The sequence below is a fragment of the Misgurnus anguillicaudatus genome, chromosome 16 (assembly GCF_027580225.2).
Source record: "Misgurnus anguillicaudatus chromosome 16, ASM2758022v2, whole genome shotgun sequence".
NCBI classification, from domain to species: Eukaryota; Metazoa; Chordata; class Actinopteri; order Cypriniformes; family Cobitidae; genus Misgurnus; species Misgurnus anguillicaudatus.
Window position 1 is genome coordinate 26988551 of NC_073352.2, and position 14336 is coordinate 27002886.

Here is a 14336-nt window from a genome sequence, read left to right on the forward strand (position 1 = left end):
GTAATGTATAAATGTAGTTAAAATGTTGAATTATTTTCTAAGGTAATGTATGATTTGTAACAAACAATGCATTTTTAAATGTATAATTAGGATGTAATTATTTTACAACAGATTACAAATAAATTACAAACCACCTACCAAACCAGCGGGTCCACTTTACCTGAAAAGACACTTGTATGGCATGCATAAACACAAAATGTTTATTAAAAGGGTATACCATTCAAATAACAAATTAAACAAATTATAATGGAACCTTGAAGTAAAAAAGATATTAATGAATAAAGTAGCTAACATTAGAAGTAACATAACACAAATCTATTTTGTCTATTTTTAATAATGAATTTAATTTCACATTATAATAACAAAAATAGAGCCAATACAGTTTAATACAACTTTGTGAAGAGTATAAGTTCACATAGTGTCGTGTCAGTGTTCACGTGAAGCATGAGAAATTTCAGTGGGTTCTCACGGCAGCAGCACGAGTCTGTGAAAGGAAGCAGAAAGCTGCATGACATCGGCATTTGAATACAGAGGATTTCACTTTACAACGGCGCTCATTTGTCGCCTTTATTGCTGCTCTTTGATGTGCGGCGCGCGGGAGCCTTTGAAATGCAGGAGCGCTTTCTGATGTAAAGAGTCATGCGCGCCGCTCTGACGTACAGTAGGCTCCAAAAGTCTGTCACCACCCCTGAAAACCCATCTACATTTCATATTATACATTATTTTATTTTTATCTCTTGTTATTAATATTATTATTACAATGGAATCACATTACAGTGCTTACACTTTGCATTGCGCAAAGTGCATATTTGTGTATTTTTGTTAGCTTTTTGCACACGACATGATTTTAAAATATTCCAAAATATTCTTGCTGTGTTGGAAGAAATCTGACTTTTCTTACAAAGGAGTTTTTTATTTCTTGTATTTCCATTTATTTTATTACATTTTTGTTACGTTTTTTTCCAGAATAAAATATATATTTCAGCGAATAAAATATATATTTCTTAGACACACCGACCTCACTGTAGTATTACATTCATCATCCTATTCATCGTCGTCACCTCAAACACACACACATCATATTCTGACCTTTATGCAAAATGTTGTAGCCTAAATTTGGTTTACGCGACAGACGCCCCATCTGGCACGCGCCAGCTTCACTGATGGAGCGTCGCGTCACGTCGCCAGTGCGAATGGGGTGTCATGAGAACCCCAAACAGAGACAAAACTTCAACGCATTTTAGCCTTCATCCACGTAGTTGATCATATAATATCGCCCTTCCGGCGGGCCAGCGGCACCTGTGCGAGTGTCATAAATCAGCTCAGGTGGGTGTCCCGGCATGACGTCAGAGCTGGGCAAACAAACGCACGCTCGCGAGCGCTCAGGTGAGGTGAAGTTTAGTTAAAGTAAAACTTTTCGTCCAGGAGGAAAAATGTCTGTGAGTTTCCTGCTGGAGAGAGACACGGCCATGTACGGGAGACACCTGAACCTCGCTCAGCCTCACCTGAACGTCTATCCGTCCACCCCGTACCCGGATTACACCGGATACCACCCGGTTTCTGCCCTCGGCAATGACCTCCATCACACCGGGAGCGCGTGGAGTCCCGGATTCGGCACAGCGGCACGTGAGGACTGGCCGCCACTGTACGGGCACGGGACAGGTCACTCTCTGCCGGGTAACGGCGTGGAGGTGAACGTCATTCCATCGGTCGATCAGGGGCTGCTGAGCGGCGGACAGAGCGCGCCAGTGGAGAGAGAAGAACCGCAGGATTGGATGAGACGCGCAACCGGTCCTGCAATTCCAGGTGGAAATCAAGATCCAAAAACTGAACTTGAAAAAACTGAACTTAAAGTAACTGAACCATAAACCAACTCATTCTCAACTCATAGTTGTTTCACTTCCTTAAAAAATGTGCCATGATATTTCACGATGCTTTGTACTGTTTCCCATGATAGTAGCAAGTTTTTGAGCATGCATGCACCATGGTAATATAATGACTTTAGTCATACCTGTAATACCACATTTTATGAAAGCATTTAATGTTTTTGTGATAGGCTATGCCTTGATAAAGCCATATTTATTTTACCTATAGGGGCTTCATCACCTATAGGAGTAAAAATACACCATAGTGGTTCTAACATATATTCTTAGAAGTCCCTTAAAGTACCATAGAAAAGCCTATACCTGTAAACCATTATCATTTGATACAATCAGATGTACTTTTTGATAAGGCTAAAAACAAAGTTTCTTTTCTTCTCCAAGAACATGTAAAGCAGTCTAACTGCTGTTGTGTTTTAGTTATTTAGTCATATGTGTCTTTCATCTTTTTCTGCCCTTCAGTCAAACAGTTTATAAATGAGTTTGTACAGTATGCGGTCCGGCTACAGAAAGATTAAAATTCCCGCAGAACCCTCATGTTTGATCTTTGACATTATTTAAATAAACATGTAGTTGAACAGTTATATTTGTGGCCTTATCAAAGTATTGTGGCTAATAGTTTACAGATCGAAAGACTAATCTCATCTGGGTATATTTGCGTATGTAAGGTTGGCACAGTTGTGTGTCAAAAGATATAGAGCTTAAGTGAAACAAACCACTAAATTTACCTTATTGAGAAATGGAAATGGAGATTTGGCTTAACATTAGGAGACTAGAAGCTTTTGTCTAGAAGTTGTGATGTAACATCTTTCCTGTGTTGGATTTGTAGTTGTTTACTCACATTTGGCATTTATTTGCAGACATGCAAATGTCTGTTTCAGTTCCGTTTTGTTTCATAATACGTATTGTTTCAAATTAACTTTGCAATCAATAATTTTAAATGACAAAGTAATGAATAATGAACAATGAATGTTTCAGAGGCAGATCAGGAAACAACCTGTCATAATCTAAGATATTATTAAACTGAAGTCTGTGTAAATGGTCACATTTCATAAACTAAAGAAAGATCAAAATACGCACATCCAAAAAAGTCATGACCAGGTGCAAGAAAATAGTGAACACGGTTATGTTGCCTTTATTTCAAGAAGTTTAACGTTTCGGTCACATTTCTTAAACTGTGTTCAATAATAAAAAAAAGTTTTACGTAAAATACAGTTAAATAATTATGTATTTGGTTTTCAAAGAGGATTGGAAAGGATGCAAATGTGGCCATCATGCTTGACTGTTCAAACATTCTGATATCATTCATACATGCATCATGTGACAAAAACAAATATAGATATGATGACATTGTTTCAGAAATGTGAGAAATGTGTAACAATGACCTGAACTTCTTTATTTCCTATTCATTTCTTTAGAAAACGCACACATAACAAGTTGGTTCACATCAGCTCCAAAAATAGAAAATTATTTTATTTCATGTTCCTTTTTATTTTATGACCTATGGCACTTCATAACTAAGACATATGTGCGCATGCACGCACACATCCCCCCCAAAAAACTTTTGAATTAAACGAAACAAATTAAATGATACAATGTATTGCTGTTGGTTAAATGTCTTATTTCTGAGGTTTAATTACACAGAATTTATGATAAATTAATGTATTTTATACAATTGGGGCCCCCTGGCACCATCCCGCCCCCCAGTTTGAGAACCACAACACAATCTCTAAACCTAACCTAACCTAACACAAACACGCTAAAAATAATGCACCATTTTTAACTCAACATATATTTTTATGTTACTTAAAAAATTTAAACTTATCACAGGGCAAAACTTAAAATAGTAGGTTGAACCTTCAAAAGTTTTTTTTAACCATTTTTTACAGTACACGCACACACGCACGTTACCAATGCAATTCACTGCTGCCCCCTATTGTTAAACTATCAAACTGACACATTCATAATGCTTTATTCTGACCAGTTAGGTGTAATATTACAGATATCTTCCTGTGTAGACTATGAAAAATTGTGCAAATACCTTTTCTGTCCATAACTGAATGTTGTTTTAATCTCCCTACTATAAGTGTACACATAAAATGACTCCTTCTGGCACCTACTGGCCTGTTAACATGTTTATAATGCACTTTTCTTTCCTGTCATTGAACTTGTTACAATCATTCAGGGATTTCCATGAAGATGACATTATGCATCTTGAGGAGAATGTCCAGAATGAGGTGTCAGAAATGAACAGAGAGTTTAGATGAGGGCCACAATGCTTAAAATGATGTCTATGGTCTCCACTGAGATGTCGGGCAGGATTGACAGATTGATAGTTGTGTTTATCTCAACACGTCATATGACTGTGTGTGCGTGCATGTTGTAATAATGTTAAACACCATGAACCCTGATGTACCGAGTTTACTCAAAATGTTTGCCCTCTTATGACCAGTCTGAGGAGATAAATCCCAGTAAAATCAGTCATCCATTTAACAGAGGACTCCAGTGACACACTATTACACCCACTTTAACTTCTGTTAGTTCAAGTAGGAGTCTCGGTGATTAGTGTGCCAATAATCGTCGTTTCCAGATTCGGTGATATCAATCATTATGTATCGCTGATGTCACAGAAAGAAAAATCGGCATTTAACGAAAGGTAAACAAGATTCTTGGTGCCATGAGGATATACGTGTGGCCGGCCGTCAATTGAACAGAAACAGTGAGTCAATGCTGTGTCACGGTTTATGAATGAAGGTGGAGGGTCTGTTGCACAATATTAGCAGCTCAATTATTCATCGGCGCGTTAAACGCATGATGTTTTAAGACGCACAGCCTGTCGACAAAGTGAAAGATTTTTTGAAAAGCTAATAAGAGCAGAAGCCAGCGAGTCTGAGGCGGTGCCGCACCCTACTGTGTGCACTGTGAGAGAACCTTGGAGCACTGATAAGAGTTGGTGTGTGTGCGTGTGTGTGGGTTTATGTATGTCAGCTAAATCCGGTGATGAAAACTCTTAAAAAAGTTTTAAAACGGAAGTTGCAAGGTTTTTTGTAAATGCACAATATATTTTTAAGTGTCCTGCATGATTCAGAATGGAATCGTATTGCATTAATTGTCTTACATCTCAATGCCAGTGTGTTGTTGGTCATCTTGGCATTGTTATGACAAACCTCAGGCCTTTCCTTTAAACATGTCTAATACAGCTTTGTTCCTGAAGTTTAGTAAAACACACTGTAAGGATAAAAATGAAGCAGATAGAAATGTGTTGAATTTCTCATGAACAATGAATGATGAAGCTTATGTCGAATCATTTTCATTGTGGACAGGATCAAACCGAAACACTTTTGGATTTAAACAAACATTTGATCTGATCTTCACTGACATACAGACTTAGATACAAAAGATTTCTGTTAGTCAGCAATTCACTGAAATGCATATGAAAGAATCCAATTTCACCGTTTGTTAAAAATGTTGATTTATTAAAAGTAAAGTTGGATCCACTTTACAACATTCTTTTAAAGTCATTGTGGTTGGGTAACAACAGTTCCTGTATAACACGGGTCATGTGCTTACAGTAAGTCTTAAGAAGTTAACAAGATCAACAAAACATATAACAGTATAGCACATCAACTTTAAAAAAAAAGAGACATTTCAAAACACTTTTGGGTCACTGTCTGTGTGTTTTGACACTTTCTCAGACGTGTGAGATTATTTAAGAGTTGTTCTTACAAGCAGTTGTGTATAGCAGATGAAGAAGAGGAACCAAAACTAAAGGAGGAATATCAAGGTTGTTTTCGTGTAACATGCACATATTCTCCAGCAGTGTTTCTAAATGAAAGCCACAGCTTTCATTTGTTTAAGATGCTGAAATAGATTATAAAAAGAGGAAGTGAGATCTTAGCCGATGTCCTTCCTTTTAAACCTCCAAAAAACTCCTCTTCTGTCGCTCTGTTTTTGAGAACAGCTCTAAAAACTCTAAATGCAAACATGGAAATCACATAATAAAACTTTTTACATTTCTGCACATTTTTTTAGATGTGCTCTGCTCCCAATTTAAGAGTTTTATGTAGAGTAAAATTCTTATTGGAGATATTTTCGTTTTACAGTTTTTTTATTGCTTTGACGCAGCTGTAGCTCCTCTTTTAAATCCGCTTAGAAAAGCGCTACGTTTTATTTTGTACCACCAAACTTGCTCGTATAACTACTCGTCTTAAATAGGAAAAACGTTGATGTGTTTGGTCACTTCTAACTTTATCTCTAAATGGTACCATTGAATGAATGGGGCTAAGCTAAATGCTATCGAAGCGTCGCAGCGCTTCAGCGCTTACGTGCACGCACACAGATGATAGAGGGATGTATCAACAATTCTTAGTTAAGGTAATAACATATTTTAATATTGAAAATGAGTAGACTATTCCTTTAACACAATTTACAAAACCACACACCCAAATAGCAAAATACCACATATATCCTGCAAAACGAAGCACTCCAACTACATATAACATTATCAAAATCAAACTTTGACACAAATTGGAACGCACTTCATTCATATTACCAGATTTTTGTCTAACCAACTACACACAGTTGGGCATAATGAAAAGTGCACTTTTCTTTAGTATGCTTTGCCATAATACTAACATACTGTATGTATTAGATTGTTCACATGCACAAAAATATTTGCAGATACACATACATGCTGTTGAATTTTTTTTTATTTTTCACCAAACAAGTCACAACGCCTCGTCCACATCACAGGCAATATATTCCCTTGCCAGACATCGAGGGAAGAAGCGCCTTGAGCTCCTTATCCATCCCTAAATTGCACCAACATCAATCTCATCACATGCCTCTTCCATCGCCTGCAAAAGAGGCATGCGCACAAAGGGCTGGTGGTCATATACCTTCCATATAACTCTTCTATGGGGTTCAAAAATGGCAAGTATGGTGGGAGGTATTGCACGATAAATGTTTGGTAGTCAGCAAACCAGTTTTGGACTGGGGCTGCAGATGAAAGCTCACGTTGTGCCATACTACAACATACCGGTTTCTTTGGTCTGCATCATTCATACACTCTGATGGTATGAGAATGTTGTGGAGTCTTCCTAGAAATGTGAGAATATGGGCTGTGTTGTATCAAGGTTGGCATGACGGTGGAGGACACCATCCATATTGGAAATGGCAGCACACATTGTGATGTTCCCACCACGTTAGCCAGGAACATCTATAATGGTTCTGTGGCCAATGACGTACCTGTGGTCTTTTCTAGTGCTTACATCCTGATTGAAGTGTTAACAATTAACCATTCAGGTGTTTGGGCAGGTGGCACATATATTGCCATTTAGCTCGTGTAGTGTCATTTTGAATGGTACTGTTTTGAAAAGGAAAACATGTGACTTTATGTCAGATTGTTATGTCTTGTGCAGAGAACCGTGTTCAGTGCATTTAAAAAGTGCCATTGTGAATTGCAAAATATGTGTAAAGCAGAAAATGTGTTTAGACTTTTGGAGACTTGAGAAGAGGTCTTGCTCTCTGTGTGTCAGTTTAAATAGTTGTGTTGTTCATGTCATTTTAGTGTGTTAGCAATTGGAAAAAACTGTAACGAGCTCGGAGCCCTCTCATCGGACAGCACGCCAAATACGCATATTAATTACACTGTTCAAAATTATTTGTAAGTGTGAACTCGTGAAATACTAAGTGCGAATCACTGTACCATTGCCTGTCCATGTAGCCTATATTGCCAGTGCCATTTGTTGTCTTTCTATATAGGCTTTGTCAAATTTTCCTTTTTGCAAAGAATTGGATCCAGAATAAGAAATGCTCTGATGCATTTTTTATTGATTCCATGACATTTATTTTTTTCAAACCATGTCTAAAACTGAAATACTGTAAATATTACAGAGAATGCATGTAAACCAAAACACAGTAAAATCTATGGGAGTTTAAGCCACTATTGATACTGAGTCTCCCACATGGCCTCATCCACATCACATTCAATATCCTCTATTGCAATACACCTATGGAAAAATCTTTTTGCATGCCTTATCCAACCTTGGTATTTCTCTGCACTTATTTCTTGGGCAGCAGCAGTTATTGCTGCCCAAGAAATTGAAGATTTGTGTGAATGAGTGTCAAACAAGTGCTTCAGTGAGTTCATACTGATCTAGGTAGTTTCTAATAGTTAGGAATAGATGGTTTCTGTTTGGCTACCATAGCTGAAACAATGGAGTTTGGACTGCTTGAATGACATCCGTGTTAACTGTTTTGCAAAAGGGTGGGGAAATGTGTCAATCCCGTGAGAAAGAATTAACACATTTGCAAAACGTGTCTTCTGCTCTGCCGAGATAGTGATGATGAAAACTGAGTGGATCCTACCAGGTCAAAGCAATCAACTGTAATAAGCACAATGATTGGTGCCGAACATTAAATGCAAAAATATTTATATGTGAAATCCTAACAGATCTCTTATGATCACAGGTGGAAAGACCCGAACGAAAGACAAATACAGAGTCGTGTACAGCGACATGCAACGTCTGGAGCTCGAGAAAGAATTTCATTTCAGTCGCTACATCACCATCAGGCGGAAGGCAGAGCTCGCTGTGAACCTCAGCCTATCAGAGCGACAGGTGGGTGCAGTTTTGTGTAAAGTTCATCCAAAAATAAAACGTCTGTCATCATTCACTCCCCCTGATGTTGCCCCTTGATAAACAATGGTAACGATGATGGTAATTCGGATGTTTTATTTAGATTTTGTACGCTTTCCGTCTGACTATGACTTTCTGCAGCTTAAAGTTCAAATAATGTGTTTTGAGCTTGTAAACTCAAACTTTGAGTTCTGTAAACATTTTGAGTTAAAAAAAAGGTGTTATTAACCACCCAACAAAATTTTAAATGTTCTAAGTTTGTCATACCACAGAAAAGGTGTTATAAACCACAAGCCAACTGTGAATGATGGAAAAAACGTCCAAGTAAATAAGTAAGCGGAGTGCCGATTCACAGCGGGTGTGCATTATTTTCAAATAAATATGAAATTTATCCGCTTATACTATGGTTATCACAAACATTGCCCTGGTGCCTATTTTTAGACATTTGACAAGTTAGCTGTGCGGTTATCGAAAAATAATGCATACCCGTGGAACATTTCTCAACCAATCAGAAAACAGCATTCAACAGACCCGTGGTCAATGGCAGCTCGTGACTCCTCATCCGAGGGCTGCTAATTCAAAATAAGTGTTTGGAGTATCATGTGTGTGGTTTTCTTTTCCAAAATACGTGTCCTGCGCCCCGAGAGATCCCGCGTGCATCACATGCCCTGCCAAAACAAGTGCATGCTGCACACGCGTCAAAACCGTCCATGACAAAAGAGACGCTCACGTTGACCAAATACACGCAAGACACTCCCTTAACAGTAAACTCTGAATACGCATGAGATTATACGAGTATCTGGCAAACTTTTATCATAAACTCTTTAGGCACGTCTGCAGCAGGCACTTATTTTGGCAGGACACGTGATGCACACAAGATCTCTCAAAGCGCAGAACACATATTTTGAAAAAAAGAACCACACACATGTCGTGATTAACTTCGCATCAAGCGCCCTCAAAAAAAGAAGTTACTAGCCGCCACTGCCCATGGTATAAATTAAGTTAGCAAAATCTTTATAAAACAGGCAGCATTCTCTTTTTTTAGTACAGCCAAAAACCTAAATACAGCTCCTTTAATGGTTTAAGGTGAGGCTATAACCGGTCAATAACATCCGCTTGTGGTTCACAGGTGAAGATTTGGTTTCAAAACAGACGAGCTAAAGAGAGGAAGATGAACAAGAAGCGTCTGCAGCAGGTTCAGCAGACGTCACAGCCCAGCACGTCAATCCACAGCAACGTCGCCATGGTTACCAGCACCAATAACAGTTTGATGACAGATATATCAAGCACTATCAAAGAGGAATATTGAGAACTCTTTATAACTGAAGGATAAACACTAAATGTTTACACAGATTCAGTAACACTGAACGCTCACATTGCACTACACAAATGACATGCAAACACATTTTATTGTGAATAAAGCACACAGTATTTCAATTTTTGTAAAGAATAAATATGATTCTTGTGTATGATGAACATTCTGAACTGCTTTTGATATGACCACGCTAACTGTTGAAAATTATTGTTGGATGACTGTATATTAAGTGCCTATTTCACAATGAATGCCAATATGTTTCGCTGTTTTGTAAAATACTTTCTACTAAATCTACTGAATCATTAAAAATAACTTTATTGATGTCTCTAGAATTTGTGAACTTGTGCAATTAATCATTTAAATGTTTTTAAATTCTAATAAAAAAGTTTATTTGAGGACAGTCAAAGTAAAACAGCTCATTTTAATTTTTTAAACAGTGCAAAATGTACCAATCCAATCAGATTTAAAGTAGAAAATAGGGTGGGCCGGTACTATATTCAGTGTTGATATTACTCAGATATTGGCGGAAATGGCCGGATTGAAATATTGTAGAAGTAGTCTGGGAGTACAATCCGATCCAATACCACCACGGACCTTATCATGACAACTTGGCGTAAAACGCGATTTGCCACCTTAAATTTCATTTTGAATTTTGTGCTGACTAACTAAAACTGTAAAAATGAAGCAGCAGTATTGCACAATGATTCATTGAGTCTTGAATTTGCACAGACATTTGTTGCACACTAAAACGGTTCTGTAGGCCTATTTAAGCTTTTTATATGGCTAACAAATGTGTTATTTGCAGTTTAATTGATTAAAAGGGCGATAGAGATGGTATTGGATCGTATCGGTATCAAAAGATACTCTAGGTTGTGGTATCGACATCGGTATCAGACATGAAAAGTGGTATGGGCCCAGCCCTAGAAAACAAAGATTTTTAGCCTTGTGGTAAGAATTTGGGTCAATTGTGCACTGTCAGAAAAAGATGGTCAAAATGGGTCCAAACTGTCACTGGGGTGGAATGCTTTCAAAAAAGCATCTAAAGAGTTCATATTAATACCTCTGAGATACACATCGGTACCAAAAATAGAGGGTATGCATTGACGTCACTTTTTTACGTGATCACACCGGAACTCGTACTGTTCAGTGGAAAGGTTTAACAAAATGCTGGTTTTCATAAAGTAAAAATAAAGTAAAAATGATGATAATATGTTTTGGAATGTATGTTTTCCAAAGAAAAACACGGATAAAATACAAATACTTGAAAAAATACTTTTAAGTAGAAAGTAAAGCCTCTGCTTGATAGTGACACTAGCAACTTGTCAACCCACCTGTGGTCTGGGGACGTTGGCTTGAACGATCAATTTACTTATTTCTGTATTTTTGGCAGTCTGTAAAACGATAGCTCCGAATTCTTGTTAATCTGTTAGTACAGTCTATCACACAACAGCTTTTTTCCATTAAGACACGTTTCCTTGTGTTTTCGCCGACTTCACACTGTACACAAATTCTGCCGCTCTGTCTTTTTCCACTCAGTGGAACCGCAGACATTTTTGCTGAAGGTGACGTTACGTGCAGGGTTCTAAATTAACTTTTTTAATTATGAGTGCCACTGAATGCAACAATGATTTGTTTTTTTCTTTCGCGTACATGCGACAGTCATGACAAAACATGACAACATTTTTGTGATCAAACATAAGCTTTCTTCGTTTCTCTGTCGATAGAAAAAAAGCTTTACTGGGGCACAGGCCCCCCCATTTTTTGCTGACTTTTTTTTGAAAGCCTGCTGTGTGTAACACTTCTATATGTCCTTTGCCTAACCCACTATTCTACAGTGCAACAGGTGCTGCGAAAGATAAATATGTATTTAAAAATATTTAAGTATCATCTTCATCATACCTAACATTAGTAACATGTTTGGAGGCATAAATGGCGTAAAATGTTTGGTAATAATTACAGCAGAGAAATATTTTCTACATTATACAATGATGGAAATGATTAATAACTTTTTTTACAAGAATATTTTAAGAAACCAGTCTTTTTATGACTGCTATACTAAATAATCTCAGTCACAGTTACTGCTAACTGTTTATGTAGTGTCCTAAATATTAGTAAACTAAATATTAATTTCATATCTGAAATACAGAACAGTATAACACATAAATCTGTGGATTTTCTCAGCAACAATGCTATAGACTTGACAAAAAGGCTTTCCTGAGATTTTTCCTCTAATGTTTGAGACCTGACAGGGTGAGGATGTAGTTTCTCTTACCTTCCTTAAACTCATCATATCTCCATTCTGCTTCCCTTTCCCTGCTTTGAACAAAACATTTCTTATGTCCATCTACAGAAGCCAATAATGATCGAGACAAAATAAGATAAGCATTATTTTTTAGAAACGTACTTCTCGTCATCTTTTCATAATTACTCACTTGCATGGCATACCTTTGGAATGCAGTTGCGTGCGCGGATGAACGCAAAGACACGTGCGGACATGAATACATGCGTGCACGCGTAAGTGCGACTCCTTCGTCGCTTTTACAAGCGTAAATAACTAACTACATTGCATATAAATCTGATGTAGCCGCTATTATCTTTGGAAAGGAATACACTAGTTAACTGCTAAAATTTAAACTTGAGATTTACACCTGGGCACAAAAGATTTACAGTGGGGCACGTGCCTCAGTAAAGGGGTCTGGCGACACCCCTGTCTTTAGTCTATCCTCCCTGCTCTGCCCGTTCGTTCTCCTTCTTCCGTTAGTTTTCTGGTGGACGCGCTTAGTTCGTTTCCATGGTTTCTCACGCTGGTTTCGCTGCAAACTGCGTGCAGCCAATTGGCGTATGAAACATTATCACGTAGCATTACGGCACAGCATTCATGGGAAATGTAGGAAGTACTGCCAGAGGGATAAATGACCGAGAACAGAGCTTTATGTATCATACATGCAATGCCTCATGCATCACCGGCCAAACTGGCTAGTAAGTTTTTATTAATTTTGTTAATTTAGAACCCTGGTTACGTGCATACCCTCTATAGCCGCAGGAAGTATGGTTCAAAACTTTCTGTTGTGTTTTTTTATAGCCAAGCATACATTACGTGTGTTTATATGTTTGGTTCTCCAGCTAAGGTCAGTTTGTTTTCAGTAAGGGCCCTATTTTAATGATCTAAGTGCATTATCTAAAGCGCACAGACGTAAAGGGCCTGTCCGAATGCACTTTTGCTAATTTGATGACAGGAAAATTGGTTTGTGCACCAAGTCTAAAAAGGGTTGTTCCTATTCTCGTAATTACTAATGAGTGTGTTTTGGGCATAACGTGCAATAAATCATTGAGAGTTTCAGCTGTCATCCTCTTTGAAAGCCAGCTGCGCTCACGCCATGCCAATTCCATATTTACACTGTCAAAAATAAAGGTACGAAGCTGAAGATTGTTCCAGTGCACCTATTCAGCCATTATAGAGGTAGGAGGTGAAACGACAAACACCCGAAAATTCTCGGGCCAGCCGCATATGTCGAAATTTCAGTCAAAATCGTTCTATTTCACCATAAACAATCTGAAAACAGGGCTTTAAGTGTAAAATACCGAACTTGTCCTTTAAGTTAGAGTTCACAACTAAACCTATAACATGTCTTCTGACAACATTAAGAATAGGGATGTGATGGTGATATTGATTAATAAACTTGTGATGACCAGTGTTATACCGCACATTTTACATTCTGATCTTTATGTTTGATCTTCACACCCTTGATTTTTATAATGAACAAATGGGGAACTCAGATACCAAAGCGCTAAATGCCACATCCCCAAAATGACGTTGACCGAATGCATGTTGACTGAATGTATTATACGTTCACCAAATACTTTCATGGCCTCAGGCCATTCAGACATGTTGGCAAAATCCAATAAAATAGTTTTAAAACTAACGAAAACTGGCTTATATTAAACATAAATGTTCTTAAAAATGAATATAAGATGGATGACATGAAATACCTGCATAAATTAATGTTATTTCTATAAAGACTGGGCAAGTAATTAAATCAGTGGATGAACCAACAAATTAATGTTTCTGTATATTAATGCACATTTAGGGGTGGTTTCCCGGACAGGGTTTAGATTAATTCAGGACTAGGTCTAAGTAATTCTAGTAGTTTTTACAAACAAACCTTACAAAAGCAATGCAGGTGTGCATGTTGAGACAAAATAATGGCACTGATATCTCAGCGCAATGTGTTTTTAAAATAAGGCAGCTCAAACATGCATTTTAGTCTGCGACTAAGCCCAAACGTGATTCACCCCATTCCCCCACCATTTTTCTCAGCACCCCCTGATGAAAATATGTTCCCCCTGCTATGGTCTCCTGTTGGGACTATTTTTGCTGACAGTTTTGCGTATTCTCATGGCATGCAAATGGTGAAACATTTTGGTTTGTAAAACATAACTTCTCTTTTATTTCTCTTATATGTTCATGAGATTCACTTGTGTTTTGGATTAAACACATAATCT

The 14336-nt window shown here is 37.7% G+C and overlaps 1 protein-coding gene across 1 annotated transcript; it reads left to right on the top strand.

Annotated features, from left to right (window-relative positions):
• Nucleotides 1-1323: 1323 nt before the first annotated feature.
• Nucleotides 1324-10165, top strand: cdx1a (caudal type homeobox 1a). Its single transcript, XM_055178731.2, has 3 exons — nt 1324-1806; nt 8352-8500; nt 9648-10165. Exons 1-3 carry the CDS (start codon nt 1434-1436, stop codon nt 9825-9827), a joined length of 702 nt encoding a protein of 233 aa, XP_055034706.2. The 5' UTR covers nt 1324-1433; the 3' UTR covers nt 9828-10165.
• Nucleotides 10166-14336: the final 4171 nt, after the last annotated feature.